This window comes from Lathyrus oleraceus, chromosome 7 (assembly GCF_024323335.1).
Source record: "Lathyrus oleraceus cultivar Zhongwan6 chromosome 7, CAAS_Psat_ZW6_1.0, whole genome shotgun sequence".
Taxonomy (NCBI): Eukaryota; Viridiplantae; Streptophyta; class Magnoliopsida; order Fabales; family Fabaceae; genus Lathyrus; species Lathyrus oleraceus.
The window spans coordinates 409,571,900-409,593,996 of NC_066585.1; the positions used below are offsets into that span (position 1 = coordinate 409,571,900).

A 22,097-nucleotide genomic window follows, 5' to 3' on the forward strand; every position below is an offset into this window, starting at 1 on the left:
AGTGGTAGTTATGGAAGCTTTTAGGGAGAAAGTTTAATGGAAGTTGAAAAGGGTTTTTGGGAGAAATAGTGAGGAAAATGAAATAGTGAGAGAGAAAGTGAAATTAGTGGATTAAAATCTGATTAATGAGAAGGGGGAAAACTGGGTGGGGTGTGGTTAAGTGAAAATTAAAATGGTGGGTCCCACGAAAAATGATTTTTTTTAAAAACAATTCAAATCCCGTCTGCCTGACATGGCCTCCCGTGTCAGGCTGCGGCCAAAAGAGTCGTTACAGACCTCCTAACACGGGCTGTGTCAGATGACACGGGTGGCTGTGTCAGTTGACACGGGTGGTCGTGTCAGGCCACTGCCACCCCCAAACAAATCTCAACCTTCAATACTCCTGACACGACCCGTGTCAGCTGACACGGGTGGCCGTGTCAGGCCACTGTTTTTACTCCTTTTCCCTTGTCTTTCCAAGATCCTGACACGGGTCGTGTCAGCTGACACGGGTGTCTGTGGCAGGCGGTAAAATTGGCCGTTTTTTGGATCTTTCATTCCGCTCATCTTCCTGTAGCGTCCTTTCGTTCGACATGACTTATACATATATTGAAGTGATTTTCCCCTCCTTTGTAGGGCTCCTGTGTAAACCTACAAACATACACACAATGATTAAAATTAAAATTGCGTGGGTTGCCTCCCACGAAGTGCTTCGTTTAACGTCGCATGGCTCGACGGTCTTTCCTCTTTTAAGGTAAGACTGACTTTATCTATCAGACCACCCTCCTGCCCTTGTAGGTACGATTTGACTCTCTGCCCATTTACCTTGAACATGTCCCCACTTGCCGGGTTTCTCAGCTCAATGGCTCAATGCGGAAACAACTTCTGTATCATAAAGGGTCCCGACCATCTCGACCTTAGTTTTCTAGGGAACAACTTCAACCTAGAATTAAATAATGACACCAGTTTCCCTTCCTGAAGTTCTTTATTCTGAATGTGCCGATCGTTCCATGTTTTGGTTTGTTCTTTCTATATCTTGGCATTCTCATATGCTCATTTTTGAAATTCATCTAGATCTTGTAATTGAAGAATCCTGGATTTACCCACTTTGGAAAGATCGTAGTTTAGAAATTTGGTAGCCCATAATGCTCTGTGCTCGAGTTCGAGTGGCAAATGACAAGCTTTATCGTAGACCAGTTGGTACGGGGACATACCTATGGGGGTTTTAAACGTTGTTTATTATGCCCATAGTGCATCCTTTAGCTTGAATGACCAATCCTTTCATGATGCACTAACTGTCTTTTCTAGAATCTACTTTATCTTCCGATTTGATACTTCCACTTGTCCACTTGTCTGAGGATGGTACGGTGTGGCGATTTTATGCTTCACATTGTATTTCCTTAACAGGTTCTCCATCAGCTTGTTCAGAAAGTGGGTACCTTCGTCACTAATTAGTGCTCTTAATACCCCAAACCGAGCGAAGATATAATTCTTTAGGAAATTGATCACCATTTTAGCATCATTCATGGGTAATGCCACTGCTTCCACCCATTTTGACACATAGTCAAATGCTACCAGAATCTACTACTTTCCAAAGGATAATGGGAAGGGTCCCATAAAGTCTATTCCCCACACATCGAACAATTCTACCTCCAACATGTCATTCTGAGGCATCTGATTTTTCTTTGATATGTTACCTGTCCTCTGACATTTGTCGCATTCTTTCACTATTCCTTGTGCATCTCTGAATAGTGTAGGCCAGTACAGTCCAGACTGGAGGACTTTTGCTGCGGTTCTATCTCCGCTAAAGTGTCCTCCATATTCTGAGTTGTGACAAGCTTTGAGGATGTCCCTTTGTTCTTCCTCCGGGACAGATCTCCTCACCAACCCATCTATTCCCTTTTTGTACAAGAACGGACCGTCCCACACATAAAACCAGCAATCATGTAAAAACATTTTCCTTTTGTTAGAATCAAAATCATCAGGTATTAGTCCACCTACCACAAAATTCACGTAATCTGCGAACCAAGGGATATTCATAACGGCTAGGATACATTCGTTGGTGAACTCATCTCTGATGGGGTGTGTTTCTTCTGTTTCTTGTATAGGAGTCATCCAAGACAAGTGATCTGCAATAGTGTTTTCACTCCCTTTTTAGTCTCTGATTTCCAGGTCGAACTCTTGTAGCAGTAGGATCCATCGCATCAACCTCGACTTTGATTCTTGTTTGGCAAAAAGATACTTTAAAGCTGCGTGGTCAGTATACACAATTACCTTTGATCCCAACAAATAGGATTTGAACTTATCAAAAGCATAAACAACAGCAAGGAGCTCTTTCTCGGTGGTTGCATAATTCATTTGAGCGGGGTTCAATACATGACTTGCATAGTAGATTACATGCATAAGCTTCGCCTTTCATTGCCCTAATACTTCCCCTACTGCATTATCACTTGCATCGCACATGATCTTAAAAGGGAGAGATCAATCAAGGGCAATAACTATAGGGGCAGACACAAGTTCCTTCTTCAGGGTCTCGAAGGCTTCGCTGCACTCTTTGTCAAAAAGAAACGGTGTGTCTTTCACTAGTAGGCTAGTTAGTGGTTTTGCGATCTTGGAGAAATCTCTTATGAACCTGCGGTAGAACCCCGCATGTCCCAAGAAGATTCAGATGCCTTTTTCATTCACAGGTGGTGGTAAATTAGCTATTACCTCCACTTTTGCTATGTCCACTTCAATGCCTCGGTTGGAAAACTTGTGTCCCAATATTATCCCTTCACGTACCATGAAATGGCATTTCGCCCAATTCAGGATCAAATTTGTTTGCTAGCATCTTTCTAACACAAGTGACAAGTTAGTTAAACATTTATCAAATGAAGAACCGAATACTGAAAAGTCATCCATAAATACTTCCTTATGCTTTTCGAGCATGTCAGCAAAGATTGATGTCATACACCTTTGAAAAGTGGCAGGTGCGTTGCACAACCCAAATGGCATTCTTCTGTAAGAGAAAACACCATAGGGGCATGTGAAGGCGGTCTTCTCTTGATCTTCCGGGGAAACAACAATATGATTGTATCCCGAGTACCCATCAAGGAAACAATAGTAGTCATGACCGGTTAACCTTTCTAGCATTTCATCAATGAATAGTAATGAAAAGTGGTCCTTTCGTGTTGCCATGTTCAGTCTCCTGTAGTCGATGCACACTCTCCAACCTGTAACAATTCTGGTTGGAATTAACTCATTTTTCTCATTTTTAATCACCGTAGTGCCCCCTTTTTTTTGGTACCACATGGACTGGACTTACCCATGAGCTGTCGGAGATAGGGTAAATTAATCCCACATCCAACAATTTTACAAACTCTTTACGTACCACTTCTTTCATGGTTGGGTTAAGTCTTCGTTGTGGTTGCACCACCGACTTGTGATAATCTTCCATTAAGATCTTGTGCATGCAAACTGTCGGGCTTATACCCTTCAAATCCTCGATTGCCCATCCGATTGCACCCTTGTATTTTTTTTAGCACTTGAATAAGTTCTGCTTCTTGGACACTTTGTAGATTGGCATTGATAATAGCTGGGCATTTTTTTCAGTATCTAGAAATACATACTTCAAATTTTCTGGTAACTATTTCAGATTTGCCCCTGTTTTAGGTTCTTGAGTGATATTTGATGATGGAGGTGGTCTTAAATCTTCCCACCGGTGTGGTTTAGATCTAATCCATTCAGGTTGTTTTTCTATCATAGCGAGTACCTCATAAATACCCTTCTCTTCGATAGACTCAAAACACGTTTTGGCGGTGATTGGGGCATTTGCTTTTCAATTTCTTGAGCAATTATCTCATCTATTATCTCTACAGTGTGACTTGTGCCAATATCATCTTTGTATTATATCGTGTTCCGCACATCACTCTTTAGCTCTTCATCATAGACTTTGAGGATCATTGTTCCTTCCTCTATGTCTATCATACATCGTCCCGCCTCTAACAATGGTCTGCTTAATATGAGAGGAATCTCCTCATCTTCGGGTATTTCCAGAATGACGAAGTCAACTGGGAAAACAAACTTGTCAATCTTTACCAGAACGTCTTTCACAATCCCATATGGTCGCCTAATAGAGCGATCAACAAACTGAAGTGTCATCCGAGTATCTTGAATGGTGCTGATGCCTAATTTCTTGTAGATGGATAGTGGCATCAAGCTCACACTTGCTCCTAAGTTAATCAGAGCCTTCTTGAATTTTCTATCACCAATAATGCACGGAATAGTAACCGATCCCCTATCTTTCTTTTTAACTTGGATTTTCATACCTTAAAGAATTGCACTACATGTTTCAGTCAGGATGATCGGGTCTATATCAGTGGAGCGCTTTTTGGAGATGATGCCTTTCATGAACTTGGCATATATTGGCATTTGTTCTAATGCCTCGGAAAAAGGGATATGTATTTCAAGCTTTTTGAACATTTCCAGGAACCTCTCAAAGTTTTTTTCATGTTAATCTCTCTTCTTCTGCCTCTGAGGGTAAGGGAGTTTGATGACTGGTTTAGGAACTTTTTCTTTCTCCTTGACAGGTAGCAGTACTACTTCTTCATCTTGGTCCTTGTTTTCCTTGATTTCTAAATCCACTTCTAACAATCCATCTTCCTCCATACTGTTTTCTTCCATTGAATTCCTAATTCTAGTTACGACAGTGTTAACATTGTTATGTTCCCGCGGATTTGTTACCTTACCACTTGGTAGGGTGCCCGAAGCTTGAGAATTTGAAGCTAACTGTTGTGTTATATGACCCATTTGGACTTCGAGATTTTTTATGGAGGCAGTGGTGTTTTTATGATTGGTTCTAGTTTCTTCTTGAAACTGCATGCTGTGGGTGAATAATTTTTCAATGGCAATCTCCCATTCTACCTTTTTAGGTGCCTGTTGTTGCCGTTGTTGTTGATACTGAGTCTGATATTGTCATGTACCCTGTTGCAGAATATTCCCTCTCTGATCCTTCCAGGAGAAATTAGGATGATTCTTCCAACCTGGGTTGCAAGTGTTGGAGTAGGGATTATTCTTCTTTAAGAATTTGATCTCTTCAATTTGTTGGGGAGTAGCAAAGCAATAAACCGTTTGATGAGGTCAATTACAGATTTCATAAGTGTTGGCCTGAGCTGGATGGACTTGAGCTACCTGTTGAGTACCTATATTCATAACTTTTAATTTCTTTTCATAGCTTTTAATTTCTTTTCTACTTCGTCTGCAACTGTTTCTTCCAGATGAATTTTATTTGCCTCTAATTTTAGATCAATTACCCCTTCCGGTTGACTAGTACACCTATCGTATAATTCTAGATGCTCATTGACAGTTATTGCTTCAATAATCCTTTTAATACCGATGGCTATTGAGAAATTTGTTGAGCCACCAGCTGCTGTATCGATCAACTGTTTTGTTTTTATTTTCAGCCCGTTAACGAACATCTTCATTTGTTCAGTCTGATCCATGTTATGAGTTGGACACGCTACTAAGACCCTTTTGAATCTTTTGTAGGCATCTCCCAATGATTCACCATCCTTCTGTTTGAAATTAAGGATTTGATACCTTTTTCTCAGGAATACTAATGCTAGAAGGTACTCATTTAAGAATGATGTTTCCATCTCTTCCCATGATGTGATACTGCCGGCTGGGAAAGAGTAGAACCATTTTTCCACATCTTCAGCTAAAGTGAACGGGAACATTCTTAATTATTTTGCTTCATCAGTATGGCCATCAATTTTAAAAGTGATGCTCATGGTCAGAAATATTTGTAGGTGTTTGTTGGCATCTTCATTAACCTTTCCAGTCAAAGGTTTTCTTTCCAATTTATTGATTGTGCTAGGATGTAGTTGAAAATTCGTCACATCTACCAGTTGGTTGACGATGGTCAGTCGACCACCCGGTGCGTTTTCACCTTCATAGTCACCAAGGAGTCTTTCCGGAGGTAGAATCGGAGGATGATCAACCATTGGTTCTTCTTTGAATTGAGAGTGATTAGAGGTAATCTCTTCTTTGGAATCCACTCTTGCATTCCTACATCTTCGGTGAAGGGTCCTCTCGATTTCTGCGTCAAAAAGAAATTAGTTGAGGGATCTCCTCACATACACAAATTAGTAAATTACAAATGACAGAAAAATAATTTTATTGCAGAGCAACAAAATTTTAATTGAACTTTAAAATAAAGCCCTATATTTTGGCAGTCCCCGACAACGGCGCTAAAAACTTGATCGGAAAAATAGCAAGTGTACTATTTTTCCTGTTATAGTAATAAAGGGGAAATTCCCCGAATGGCGATCTCAAGGATTGCAAGTTAATATTGAGTTCAGTTTATCGCTCAAATAAATAAAAATTATAATAGTGGTTTTTTAATTCAAAATTATAAAAATAAAGGCAAAGGAAAATAATAATAAAAATAAGGGTTTGCAAGGTATGAGGAAAAATGCCAGGGAAGGTGTATGATTTATCCCTGTAACATCTTTGAGTTACTACTGCATCAACAAATATAAATTACTACCAGTTCTCAAGGTTATTTTCTCCCAAGTCCTTGGTGAGAAAACCGTTAATCAATCTACCCTAATTGCTATGTCCATAGGCAGTTAGAGTGAGGTTAAGATTTATTATATCAAGAATGCTCTAATTCATACAGGGTATCTCTAGTCCTAGGCGATATCTACTGCAGAGTAACCTGATGAAAACCTTACCAATGGCGGTCCTGCCTAATTGATAATCATAAAACAATCTCGATCGGCCAGAAGGAGAAAACATTAAACACATCAAAAGGTTACCGTAAGAATAATATTATAAATGAAAATATAAACTCAAAGCCATTACAATTCTAAATCAGGGACACCCCCTAGCATTGGGGGGTTCAGCTATTCATATTGTTCAAAACAAATTCAAGATAAAAATTACATATTACAAGTAATTGGATGACTTGGATCTTCAATCGCTTCCGCTCATGAAAACCTTTCGCTCTCCGAACTCTTTGCTCTCTATAATACTTGATTGCTTAACAACTCTGTGTTCGCCTCATTCCAAGATAACATTTTCTTTGGTAGAAGGTTTCCTTATATAGTGAAAATTCCAAGCAAAAGTTGGACAACTCTAAAAATATCCTCAAAAGCCCGAAAATAGGGAAATTATATGCCTGGGCTGACACGGGTGGCCGTGTCAGCTTACTGCTCAGCTTGCCGCGCCCATGGAGGAGCAAAAAGATTGGGGGATGGCCTGACACGGGCTGTATCAGGCTTCTGTTTTATCCACTATCCTTCTTCTACTTGACACGGCCCGTGTCAGGTGATAGGGTGGTCGTGTCAGGCCTTCTATACTGATGATTTTTCATACCTTCGCTTGCCAGAATTTCGCACTATCTCGCTTCAAGTTTCTCGGTTCTTCCACCTGGACCTGTCGGACAAAAACACAGACATCTTACGCATAAAATCACGAAAATATAAAATAAATATGGCAATGATTGGAAATGCTAAAATATCATAAGGGAATTAAAATTTACTTTAAAAGTACCAAAATGTTTGCACAGTGTCTCAAATTCCTCGGTTGCTTGTCGGATCAGTAACGAAAACTTAATGGAAATGGTGATTGATCATATAACACTAAGATGAATTTAAGAGCTGCCTCTGGTGGATCTCTAATGGACAAACCTTATGAGGAAGCCTATGAACTCATAGAGAACATGGCGCAAAATCATTTCCAATGGGGAGGAGAACATGCTGTTGTAGAACAATCAACTCCGAAAAGCAGAATGTATGAAGTTAATGGCATAGACCGCGTCAATGATAAAGTGGATGTGCTTACTTAGAAGATTGAAAGCTTGGGGATAACACCAGCAGCTACCGTAGCTGCCATAACAACAAACTGTGAATCGTGTGGAACCCTTGGGCACACTAATGCTGATTGTCAGTTATTGGCTTGTGTTGCCACCAACCAAGTAAACTATGCTCTACGAAACCCATATTTAAACACTTACAATCCGGGTTGGAGGAACCATCCAAAATTTTCCTATAAAAGTAAATATGCTTTGTTTCCACCAAAACCAACACCTGCTATTCCACCTGGCTATCAGAAAGGAGCCATGTTGCTTCACAAGCACCTAGAAAGTCAAATTTGGAGATCATGATGAAAAACTCCATAAACGCCAAAGCTCAACAAAATAAAGAATTTGCAAATCAAAATGCTCATACGAGTGAATTGATGAAACAATTGTCAAATAAGTTTGATGATATAGCTACCCGTAACAAAATGTTAGAAACCCAAATCTTCCATGTAGCCCAATAACAAGCCGCAATAGCATCCCCAACTGGAGCATTTCCTGGTCAACCTCAACCAAACCCAAAAGGCCATGCTAGCGCTATCACACTTCAGAGTGGAACGCAATTAGATGAACCAATTGATCCTAGAATCCAAAACCCGACCATGTATCAAAATTCTGGTAAGGGATCCGAAAAGGTAAAGGAACCAACAAGGATGGAAAGAAAGACGAGAGCGGAGTGGAAAAAGATAAAGAACCACCTTATGTGCCTCCGCCACCATACAAACCACCTGTACCTTATCCCCAAAGGCTTGTTAAATTAAAAAATGAAGGACAATTCAAGAAATCCATAGAACTTCTGAAGCAACTTAACATAACCATACCATTCACATAAGCCATTATGCAAATACCTTCTTATGCTAAATTCCTTAAAGAGATTCTATCTAACAAGAAAAAGCTTGAGGATGATGAAACTATTATGCTTATTGCAAAATGCAGTGCTATCATTCAAAACAACATGCCTTCAAAACTGAAAGACCCTGGTAGTTTTTCCATACCATGTGTAATCGGAAAGTTTATCATAGACAAAGCTCTATGCGATTTAAGAGCCAGTGTTAGTTTAATGCCCTTATTCACATGCGAAAAACTCAATCTAGGAGAATTAAGACCAACGAAAATGTCTCTACAACTAGCTAACCGTTCCATTAAATTTCCCATAGGTATGCTAGAGAACGTTCCCGTTCGTATAGAACAATTCTATATTCCTACCGACTTTGTAATAGTGGATATAAAGGAGGATTCCCACATCCCTATTATCTTAGGAAGACCCTTTTTAGCCATAGCTGAAGCCATCATAGATATGAAGAAAGGAAGGCTAACATTCAAAGTCGGAGAAGAAAGAGTTGAATTTCTCTTAGCTAAATTGCTGCAAGCGCTAGCCATAGACGAATCATGTTATTTCTTAGACGTCATCGACGAATGCGTGAAAGAAATGGAGAAGGAACCATTTAAGTATACTCAAGTACTAAAGATTCCAACACCTCATATATTCGAAGACGATGATTGGAGTGAGCCATACATAGACGACAGTCTGAGAGAATGTCTAGCACTAACGTCAAATCCAATACTATGCCCCGAGAAACCTTCAACAAAACTCAAAACACTACCCAAAGGTCTAAGGTATGAATTCCTAGATACCTAGCTTGAAAGACCAGTTATAGTCAATGCTGACTTAGGACAGATAGAAACCGAAAAGTTACTGCATGTCTTAAGAAAATATCCAACAACTCTAGGCTATAACATTTTCGACCTAAAAGGAATAAGCCCCTCTATATGTATGCATCACATTATGCTAGAGGAGGACTGTAAAACCTCTAGAGAGCATACGAGAAGAGTAAATCCCATCTTGAGTGATGTAGTAAAAAATGAGGTACAATAGCTATTAGAAGCAGGAACCATATACCCGATATCCGATAATAACTTGGTCAGCCCGATACATGTCGTTCCAAAGAAGGGAGGTGTTACTATTGTTTGTAATGAGAAGGGTGAATCTGTTGCAAAAAGAACTCAAACCAAATGGAGAATATGCATAGACTATAGAAAACTAAATAAAGCCACTCGTAAAGATCACTTTCCATTTCCCTTGATTGACCAAATGCTTGAACGACTGGCTAAACAATCTCACTTCTGCTATTTAGACGGATACTCAGGATTCTTTCAAATTCCTATCCATCTTGATAACCAAGAAAATACTACTTTCACATGTCCTTATGGTACATTTTCCTATCAACGAATGCCGTTTGGACTGTGTAATGCCCCTGCAACATTTCAGAGATGCATGATGTCGATCTTTGCTGATTTTATAGACGACATGATGGAAGTATTTATGGATGACTTCTCTATTTGCGGGCAAAGCTTTGAAGGATGTCTTTCAAACCTAGAAATGGTATGTAAGAGATGCGTTAAGGTAAATCTCGTATTAAATTGGGAAAAATTCCATTTAATGGTCCGACAAGGAATTGTACTTGGGCATGTCGTATCCAATCAAGGGATTGAGGTGGATAAAGCAAAAATAGAGATTATAGAACATCTTCAACCCCCGAAAACTGTTAGAGAAATTCGCAGTTTCTTAGGACACACCGGTTTCTACCGACGATTCATTAAGGATTTCTCTAAGATAACAAAACCACTAACATGATTATTAATGAAAGACGCTAAATTCATATTGTAAGACACCAATTTTGACCCTAAGATCCCTCATGAAATTGCATCATAAGCATTAGCATTGGGGTCATACCTTGGCATCCCCCTTACCCCTCTTTCATTGGGTTTGTTTTGGGAGAGATCACCAAGCACCATGTGATTGTATCATACTTGTATATTATGATTTCACTAACCCAAAATACCAAAAATATGTCTTTGCATTTGCTTAACTCTTTTGTAGGTAAGGCATGATCACATTGATTTATCAAGTTCATGTCTAGGGTATGAGACCCTCATGACAAAGAGTACAACCATGAATTGATCCAAGAATGTTTATTAGCATCATACATGAGTCCCAATGACCTCTACATGTTATATTGATCAAATTTGCTTCAAGAGTTTGAGGGTGATTTTCCTTGGAAACCCTAGTTTGACTGGGTATCTTGATTAATTTCTCCAACAAGCTATCTTACCAATTGATAAAATTTCTCAAGGGACACTTCAAAATTCATCATCTTATGCATATATTATCTACCATGAGCCAAGAAAGTCCAAAGAATTGAAGGTTAGCAAGTTGGTTGATGGTGGTTGACCAGATGAATTCATCTAATCAAAACTGGATCTCCCTAGACCCTATATCCTACAATTTTCACCATATGAAAATTATTACAAGAGACAAGTTACTCTAAATGACATTACAAACAACTTTTATGTTGAGACCTAAAGCTAGTTTTTCTTGGAAAATCATTTTCTATGTTGAAATATTATAGGTCATTTTGTCTAAACCCTAAATTGAAAGTCAACTTCCCAAGGCCATAACTTGCTCAATTTTTATGAGATGAAATATTTCTAAGTTTCACAATCAAATTCAATATTGTCTAATTCAACTTTTATGTTTGGAGTGAGAGCTATTTCAACTTTTATGGGCATGTAATATGAGGTTATGATTATAGGTCATTTTTGACCTATACCATTGAACAAGTGATTTTTCCAAACTTCAAGAATGCATAACTCTACCATTCCAAATCCAAATGACATGAAATTGGTTACCATTTTCAAGGTCTTTGAAATATCTACAACTTTTATGCATACACTTTTTTCATTTGAAGCTCACATAAAAAGTTAAGCAAGGTGGAATATTGAGATATATGGCTTGATACTTAGAAATTTTTTCAACATGTTGAAATTTCCAAACTTCCATCTTAAAATTCTCCATGTTCCAAGCTCCAAATGAAAGTGTTGAACATCAAACTTGTTCCCCTTGATCCAAGCTTTCCAAAAAACCCAAGTTCATGCATTTTTGATGAGGTTTGCTAGGTCTACGCATGGCTTTAATAGGGCTGTATCTTTGGAAAGAATCAAACTTCAAAACTTTAGTTCACTTCTCCTTGCCAATCAAGCTTCCATTCAGACTTCATTTGGAATCATTTTGAACCTTTTTGCATTGCATCATGGGCCTGCACATGCCCATGCACTCGTGCCATCAACATTGCTAAAATTGGACAAAATTTGAAGTATGCAAATATCATTCATTCATGCTATAAATACATGACCTTTGTGCTCATTTGAAACAGACCTTGCGCGCCAGCTTTGCCCCCCATTGAAACCCTCACTTTCTAAAGGAAAACCTGAGAAATTTCAATTTGAAATTTGAGTTTGAATCTCAATTGTTGGAGATTCAAGAACTCCAGGATCCAAAGCCTTGAAACCTCTCTAATCACTTCCTGCTAGCTTCTCAAGTGTGATCATATCGTGTTTGGAGCAAGCAACATCAAGAACTGCATAACATTGAAGGTAATTTTCAAAAAACTTCATCTCTTCGATTCTCTCTCAATTTTACTCAATTCTCTTGGATCTTTGGTTGTCTGAAGTCCTACCAATGTAGGCAAGAAGATTGAGTTGCTTAGAGGTCAAATCGAAGCAACTCAGTTGATACACCTTAAAATTCAACTCCTCATATCTTTCTATATATGTGGAGTTAGTTAAACTTGAGGTCCGATTTGTGCTCTACGCCATTTTTTCTTTCAAATCATGTACTTTTTTATTTTAGTGATGATTGAGGATGGATCAGTTCGGTGAGGTTCACCGGAGAAGAAGACCGGAGCTACAGCTCCGGCCGTGCGTTGGCACGTCTCCCAGCCACATGATCTTTCCATTTTGTTTTAATATGAGGCGTTGGTTTTGATTACCACGCGTGTCGCGTGCTGACTAGGTTCCATCATGGAACGCGCGTTGTAGCCCACTTGATCTCCCACCTCAATTAATGAGAGAGATCAAGTGGGCCATGTTTTTTTCACATTTTCTGATTTTTGTTTTATTCCTTTTATTTTTATTAATTCATATTAATTTTAATATTGATCCAAAAAATATGAGAGTTTCACCAAAAAATTTAAAATAATTTCCTCTTTCATATTCTGAATTAAAATTATTTTTTGGATCATTATTAATGTTTTTTATGATTTAATTGATCTTGTGATTATTTTTAATTGTTTAAAAATACTTTTAAGTCTTTAAAAATTCTGAATTTTTTTCTCCAAGGTCCTTTGACCTTGTTTGACCTATGATAAATCTCATGGCCATTTCTTCGGTGTTTTGATATGGTTTTAGGAATTTGACAAACCATATTTAATTTAAATGCCTTATTTTAGTATATTTAATTTGAATAAATGTCAATTAATTGTGTTGACCAATTGTGATGATTTGTTTGAGTTTGACTTGTGTTTTTAGGCCTTGGTCAAGGTTGATTTGACTTTGTCAAGTTAATACCATTGAATTTAGGGGATTGATGGAATGTACATTCCATCTCCCAAAATGAATGGATGATATTAATTTGGGAAAATTCCTCCTTTGACCAATTTGAGTTTTGATCCATTCCCCTCCTTCTTCATCTCATTCCCCTTCTTTATGCATCCATCTCATTTGGCCTATGATGTCTCAAAGTCTCAAGGCTAATTGATTGAAAAATCAACACAAGTATATTATGTGTTGGTATGTTTTTGAGCATAGTCCATTATATTATGTCTCTAACATACATTCACACCAAAATTCTATTGCCCGACCTCAAATAATTGTGACTTCTACATAAGTCCAATTATGGTTGCTTAACATAGCGCTAAATTTGTGACACAAAAGGCATAGCATTCTAGTTAGTGAGATTGTAAGTCTCCCCTCTTTCATGGTATTATGTGGAAACTTGACATTTTTTCCTTCCTTTGGAAGATGTCTTGGCTCAAGGATCCATGCTTGTGATAAGTGGGTTGAGTATTCTCCAAAGAATGACTTAAAAATGAAAAGCAAGAGCAAAACAATACTAACTTCTAACTCATTAACAACTAACTTTTAATTTCAAGCCATTTACTTTAATGTCATTTAATTTTAACCTTTATTCATTTGCCATTATTCATACCATTCTAATTGTTTATGTTAATGCAATTTTTCACTTTGTCAATTTGGACCATATTGTGTGATATATCTTGTTTGTGTATACTTTGCTTGTTTGTGTGGTCTTTGACCAATAATGTACATAATAACAACAAAAACCCAAAAAAAAATTATGGACTGTTGGTTTGATCTTGGACAAATGGACTTAGAACTTAGGCAACATTCATATGCTAAAGGATTTGGCCAATGCCAACTTTCTGTGAAACCAAGTGCTTGCAATTTGAAACTTCATCTAATACATCATTCAAGGTCCCTTTGAGTTCATCTGCAACATTATCATTGTGAAGCTGTTATTTTGAACCTTTGGCTTGTAGAATTCATCTGTTACATGGGCTAATTTGAAGAAGATCATGGAGTGGCTAAGTTTGGATGTGGATATCTTTATTTGATGCCTTTTCTCTTCGAGATAATATAATTATGCATTTGTGTGTTGCTTGATTCTAAATGTCCAAGGGAATTCTGGGTTTCTATTGACATTCTTGTCTATTGGATTGCTACACATTGGTCAGATCTTTTCAACTCTTAACTTTTAATTTTGTTCATAGGATTAGTATATTCATCTTCTCCCCATTTCTTTAATTTCAAAATCTCTCCCTCCCTTTTCAAAATCTTCTTTGATTGAACTTATTTTGTTCTAAACTTTGACCACTTTGTAAAAAGATAGAAACTTTGGCCTTATGTCATTGCATTTCGAAACTTCTTTTCTTAAATCAAATTTGTAAATAAAGTTAACTATACTTGACTTAAACTTTCAGAAAAGCCAAAAGGAACTAACTCATTTAAACCATTTTTAAGCTCTTGTACCTTTCAAACTTAATTTTTGTGAAAAGCAATGCATCCACATTGAAATTTGTATCATGAATTACGAGGTTTTGATCCCTCATTTTTATGTTGGTACGTAGGCACAAGTCCGAAGGTCTTGTCAAACACAAAAATATAATAAATGAATTATTTTCTCATCCCCCCATTCTATTTGTTTGTAAACATCATTTTTGTACCAAATACATATGCACACAAAAAGGGCTCCCTAGGAGTACCTAGGACACTTTGGGTGCTAACACCTTCCCTCTGTGTAACCAACCCCCTTACCTGTAATCTCTGACATTTTATTAGTTTTGATTTGAAAACTTCTTACTTGTGGGTTTTGTTCGTACTTTTTCCCTTCTCCCTTGGAAACAATAAAAGCGCGATGGCAAATCTTGTTATTTAGTGTCTAGCTTATCCATAGCTTGATGATCATGAATTTACCGCTACAAAAATTATGTGGCGACTCTGCTGGGGAGTAGTCTCCAGTGGGTTTAGCCTACTTTTTATGTGTATATATTTGTATATATGTGATGTTTATATTTATATGTATGTGTGATATGATCTGCTTGGTGTGCTTGGTGATCTCTGAGTGGTGAGATAAGTTCTAACCCGAACTTGAGTGCAATTAAGATAGGAGGATGGTATAGTCATGTTCGACTTGTGTGGAGTAGTCCTTAACAAGTTGGCTTGAGATCCATCTGCTCAGTGGAGACTCTTTTGGATTTGGAAATGTCACACAAGTATTTGTGGTTAGGCATGGCTATCTCTAATTTGGGTCCGAGAAGCTGAGGACCGTAGAACATTTACCCCTTCTTGGCTTATTTAGGATGTAGTGAGGAGACCGTTCAAGTGTAGACTTGATAACAATTAATACACGATACTACACTCAGACGAGTTTCTCTTGAGAATATTATGGGTCGATGAGTCAGTCATCTTAACCTGTAATATCCGAGAGATGGAATTAAGACGCTGGGAACTTTTTAGAACATGATCTATAGGTTTTTATCCTTAGTTCACCCCTTTGGGATGGTTCTTACCCAGACTCCATGCTCGTGACTTACAACAAACCCTTGATTCTTGGTTGATCGAATCAAGTCTTGTCAATATCAATGGAACTTGGGTGTTGATAAGGTGTAAACCATAATCCACCAAAATGGATGATTGATCTTGACAATGACATGATTCATCCCTTAACCTTTGTTTTCCTTGTGTGTGATCCCTTATTTGTGATTGTTGCATTCGTGCATTAATGCGCATCATAACATTCATCACACGAAAATTTCGAGGAACTGAGGTATCATTTGTAAATATTTTCAGACCATGGATTGTAGACGAATGAACACTAAGAAGTACAATTTCAGATGTCCCAACTTGAAAGAGTTAAGGAAGCTAGCATCTTTTGTATTAGATCCCTTGGACTTCAAACAAGCCATGGGAATCTTCTGTCCATATTGTCTGCTAATATGGTTGAAGGACTTTTGAGTGTGTTGGTGCAGTTCTATGATCCTCTCTACCGTTGTTTCACTTTCCCAAATTTTCAGCTTGTGCCTAACTTGGAGGAGTATTCTCATCTTTTGGGGATACCTATTTCTAGTAGAGTGCCATTTAGTGGGTTGGAAGAGATTCCCAGATCTCATCTTGTTGCTGAAGCTCTTCACTTGAAGAAGTCTGAGATAGAGGCTCATTCGGTGAAGAAAGAAGGATTGTTTGGGTTGCCATCTGATTTCCTTATCCAGGAAGCTACTGCTTTTGCTCAAGCTGGTAGTGTAGACGCTTTTGAAGCTATCTTTGTGTTGCTCATCTATGGATTAGCTTTGTTCCCTAACATTGACGGTTTTGTTGATGTTAACGCCATTAGACTTTTCTTGATTGGGAATCCTGTGCCTACTTTATTGGGTGATATGTATTTCTCTTTACATCTAAGGAATTCTAAGGGTGGTGGAACGATTGTCTGTTGTATTCCTCTTCTGTACAAGTGGTCTATTTCACACTTGCCTCAGACACCTGCTTTTATGGAGAACAAACAATGTCTAAGGTGGTCTCAGAGACTTATGTCTCTCACTAATGATGATATAGTTTGGTATGATCCTTCTTTGAGCAGTTTGGAGATTATTGATAGTTGTGGTGAATTCTCTAATGTTCCCCTCATTGGTACACGAGGAGGAATTAACTACAACCCTGCTTTGGCTCATCGTCAACTTGGGTTCCCCTTGAGAGACAAACCTAATAACACTTTGTTAGAAGGTCTTTTCTATAAAGAGGGTAAAGATTCTTAACATTTGAAGCAGAAGATTGTGCATGCTTGGCATAATGTGCATAGGAAGGGAAGATCCGAGCTTGGTCTGTGCAATTGTGTAGCTTTGGAAGCTTACACTCTTTGGGTGAAGAAGAGAGCTTTGGAGTTGAAGATGTCTTATCCTTGTGAAAGACCTATGTCCATGGTTGTGGTTGAGCCATTAACTCTCCCTAACCAAGATGTAGAGGAGTTGTAAGACGCGCACGTCAAGATGAAGCAAGAGAAGGATATGTGGGAAAAGCGTTTCCGTGCTTTGAGCAAGAAGCATGAAGAGTTGCAGTTGGAGTCTAAGGACAAAGATGCACTTATTGAGCTACTTGAGGACCGAGTGACGAAGAGACAGAGAGAGCCAGAGGTTTCATCTTCTAGCATGCCTCAACCTTCTGTTGCTTGGAAGAAGATTGTTGATAAGCTTGTCCTCGAGAAGACTCAAATGAAGACTTCTTTTGAGACCGAGATTCGATGCTTTCGAAGGAAGTACGTGCCTTCAGCTAGGTCTTCTAACGTTGTTAGGGATCCTTAGGATGACTAGTTTTCTTTTCTCTTGTATTTTTAATTTGGTTTTTGAAATTATACTCAGTGTAATGCTTCCAATTATATAAATGAAAAGAGATTTTTGGTCATATAAAAATGATTACAATTGTTGATATATATGTTTGCAAATGATATAGTAAGTTCCTTGAAAACAAAAATAAACAAGCATTGCATTTCATGCATCATTTGCATAAGCAGGTTTCTCTTTCGCCAGATGTCTCATTAGTGTTTCTTCTGTGCTTTAGCCAAGATGACTCATCAGTACAACACCCGCGCCAATCATCTCAAAATTATGGAGCATCTAGAGCAAGAGAACAAAGAGTTGAAGGACGAGATCGCCCGCCTGATTGCCATGATGGAGTCAGTCTTAGCTGCTCAGAGCCAATCTTCTACAACGCCTGTAACTCCTCCTCCTCAGAGGATGGTTATTTCAGATGTGGCTACCTCTACCATGCCTGCTGCTACCGCTCATTTTTCACCCATTAAGCCTGTCGGATTCCCGTGGGGAATGCCGTCCAACTTTATGCCTGAAGGCTTTGCACCTACTTTTGCTTCCATGTCGGCATCTAGCCCAGTCATGTCGGTGCCACCTCCCGTTGTGCACACCTTACCTCGTGTAGAGAACACCATTTATCACTCCGAACCGTCTGAGGGTCCGGATGTCTACGAGAAAATGGATGAAATGAAGGATCAATTTCTTGAGCTGCGCAAGGAATTGAAGACATAAGGGGTAAGGACTTGTTTGGAAAGAGTGCTATTGAGTTGTGTTTAGTGCCCAACATCAAGATCCCGGTGAAATCCAAAGTGCCTAACTTTGAAAACTATAAAGGGAACACTTGTCCGCTCAGTCATCTAGTGATGTATGCTCGTAAGATGTCTACTCAAACCTACAATGATCAACTGTTGATTCATTATTTCCAAGACAGTTTGACCGGTGCTACGCTCCTTTGGTATATGGGATTAGACAGTGCAAGCATTCGTACCTTCAATGACTTAGGGGAGGCTTTTGTCAAGTAGTATAAGTACAATGTGGATATGACGCCTAATAGAGACCAGCTGAGGTCTATGTCTCAGAAGGATAAGGAGACGTTTAAAGAGTATGCGTAGAGATGGAGGGAATTGGCTGCCCAGATCACTCCTCCTTTGGAGGAAAAAGAGATGACAACTATCTTTCTGAAAACTCTGAGTTCATTTTATTATGAACGTATGATTGCTAGTTCCCCAAGTGACTTTATTGAAATGGTAAACATGGGGATGAGGCTTGAGGAAGGAGTCTGAGAAGGACGTTTATCGAAGGATGAAGTATCATCGAGTAAGAGGTATGGTAGCAATTTTGGGAAGAAAAAGGACAATGAAGCGAATGCAATAAGAAGTGGGAGGCAGAGGAGGCCTCAGATCAGAAGGAATCAACCATCCCGTCAACATCATCATCAAGTATCTTCAGTTATCCCTGTGTTTTCTAATCAACAATCAACACCAACTCAACAACCACAACGTCAACAACAACAACCGCAACAATGAACAAACACCTACAACAACAACAATACCAACAACAATCATCATTAACAAAACTTTGAGACGAAGAAGGTCTCTTTCGACCCGATTCCTATGTCTTATGCAGAATTATACCCGTCTTTGGTTCTCAAGAACCTAATCCAACCAAGAAACCCACCGCAGATTCCAGAACCACTTCCATGGTGGTACAAGCCTGAGCTCCATTGTGCTTTTCATCAAGGAGCACCCGGACATGATATAGAGAATTGTTATCCGCTCAAGTATGAGGTTTAGAAGCTGATAAAGAGTGGAATGGTGTCCTTCGAGGACCGTGCAACAAATGTGAAAGCAAATTTGTTTCCTGCTCATGGGAACTCTTCTATGAATATGGTGGATGGTTGTCCTGGAGAGTTTAAGGTTTTTGATGTGCGCTTTATCTAAATATCCTTGGTGCAGATGCATAAGGACATTTTTTTGGTGAGTGACTGTGAGCATGACCATGATGGTTGTGCTGTTTGCAGTATTAACCCGAGGAGTTGCGAAATTGTAAAAAGGGACATCCAACGACTGATGAATGAAGGCATGATTCAAATTGTTCAATCCCGTCATGCAGATGACGATGTAAATGTCATAGTGCCCATTTTCAAGCAGCCAGAGAGATTGGTAATTCAGTATGACAACAGCAACAATAACAATATCAGCAATAGATCAGTATCGTCGTTGGTTATACGGTTAACGGGCCCAGTCCCGTATTCATCTGATAAAGTTGTGCCGTATCAGTATAATGCTACAATGATAGAAGGTGGTCAAGAGGTCGCGTTGCCTATGACTAGCTCTGTGGTGAGAATTGCTGATGTTACCAAGGTGACCCGTAGTGGTCGTGTGTTTGGGCTGGTGTTCCCAAAAGATAAGGAAGAATCAGTTGTTGGAAAGAAGGTAGAAGTGCCTGTTGTAGATCCAGTTGGTGTTTCAAAGGGTAAGTCTGGTGAATCCAACGATTTGAAAGCTAATAATGATGATGAGGTACTTTAGTTAATCAAAAGAAGTGAGTTTAATATGGTGGAGCAGCTGCTCCAAACCCCCTCAAAAATCTCAGTGTTGTCTCTGCTCATGAATTCTGAAGCGCACAAAGAAGCACTGCAGAGAGTTCTAGAACAAGCATTTGTACAACATGATGTTACAGTGGATCAATTTGATCATATTGTGGCTAACATCACTTCTTGCAACAATCTTAGCTTCTGTGATGAAGAACTCCCTGAGGAGGGCAGAAATCATAATCTGGCTTTGCACATTTCTATGAATTGCAAAGAGGATGCTTTGTCAAATGTGCTTGTTGACACCGGGTCGTCGCTAAATGTGTTGCCGAAGTCAACTATGTCAAAGTTGTCATATCAAGGAGCGCCTATGAGGTATAGTGGTGTAATCGTCAAAGCTTTTGACGGTTCGCGCAAAATAGTTATTGGTGAAGTGGACCCTCCAGTTAAGATAGGTCCGAGTGATTTTCAAATTACTTTTCAAGTAATGGATATCCACCCGGCCTAAAGTTGCTTGTTGGGAAGGCCATGGATCCATGAGGCAGGAGCTGTTACCTCCATATTGCACAAGAAACTCAAATTTGTGAAGAATGGAAAGCTTGTGATTGTTGGTGGAGAGAAGGCGCTGTTGGTTAGCCACCTGTCATCTTTATCTTATGTTGAAGCTGAGGATGAGGTTGGAACTCCATTCCGGGCCTTATCTATTGCTGCTGAAAAGAGAGTTAGGGCACCTATGTACTCGTTGAAAGATGCTAAGAAGATTGTGGAAGAAGGCGATGTTGATTAATTGGGGCGCATGGTAGAGGTCTCCGATAACAAAGGCAGAACCGGTTTGGGGTTCCAGCAAGGTTCATCAACCGCAAGGTCTGAAGATATGCAACTTAGCTTCCGTAGAGGAGGGTTCATTCATGGCAATGAACAACACTTAGCTGATGTGCTAGAGGATGGCGAAGAGGAAGACTGCACCAATTTTGTGACGCATGGAAAGGCTTGCAACAATTGGACCGCTATTGATATTCCTGTTATTTTGCATCGATCTAAGTAATTGCTTTTATATGTTTGTAAAATCCTTCTCCTATGCCTAAGGGAGAAGTGAACATTATTTGGGTATTTTTAAATTGATCATTAATAAAATTAATTATATTCATCCACATCTATGATGTTTGTTTTTACTTTTTGCTTTATTCTGAAAATGGTAATCACAAAAAACATAAATAAACAATATAATTGTCCATCTGCATAATATTTGGTCACAAATCCACTTCTCTAAAATCAAAATATCAAATCATTATGCAGGTTGGTTCCTAACCCCATTGAATACAATGATCCTTCTCCTTCTCCAAAATTTGAATTCCCTGTGTTTGAAGCCGAGGAGGAAAGTGATGTAGAAGTAAGTCATGAATTATCTCGTCTTCTTGAGCAAGATGAAAAGACCATTCAGCCATTCGAAGAACAGATTGAGTTAGTCAACTTGGGTTCCGAGGATGATGTGAAGGAAGTCAAGATTGGGTCTCGACTGTGTCCAGATGTCAAGAAGGGGTTGATTGATCTTCTTCAAGAATATTCAGATGTGTTTGCTTGGTCCTATCAAGACATGCCTGGTTTGGGTTCTGAGATTGTGGAGCATAGATTGTCGTTGAAGCTAGAATGTCCGCTAGTCAAGCAGAAGTTAAGAAGAACGCATCCTGATATGGCTATGAAGATCAAAGAGGAAGTGCAGAAACAGATTGATGTCGGTTTCCTTGTGACAGCTGAGTATCCGCAATGGGTGGCCAATATTATGCCTGTGCTTAAGAAAGATGGAAAAGTCCGCATGTGTGTTGATTATAGAGATTTGAATAAAGCCAGTCCGAAAGATGATTTCCCTCTGCCACACATTGATATGTTGGTAGACAATACTTCTAAATTCAAAGTCTTTTCATTTATGGATGGATTTTCCGGATATAATCAGATTAAGATGGCACCGGAAGATATGGAGAAGACCACATTCATTACACCTTTGGGAACATTCTGTTATAGAGTGATGCCTTTC

The 22,097-nt window shown here is 38.9% G+C and overlaps 1 protein-coding gene across 1 annotated transcript; it reads right to left on the bottom strand.

Annotated features, from left to right (window-relative positions):
- Positions 1-3,864: 3,864 nt before the first annotated feature.
- Positions 3,865-4,284, bottom strand: LOC127104081 (uncharacterized). Its single transcript, XM_051041294.1, has one exon. The coding sequence runs from the start codon at positions 4,282-4,284 to the stop codon at positions 3,865-3,867; it is 420 nt and encodes a 139-aa protein (XP_050897251.1).
- Positions 4,285-22,097: the final 17,813 nt, after the last annotated feature.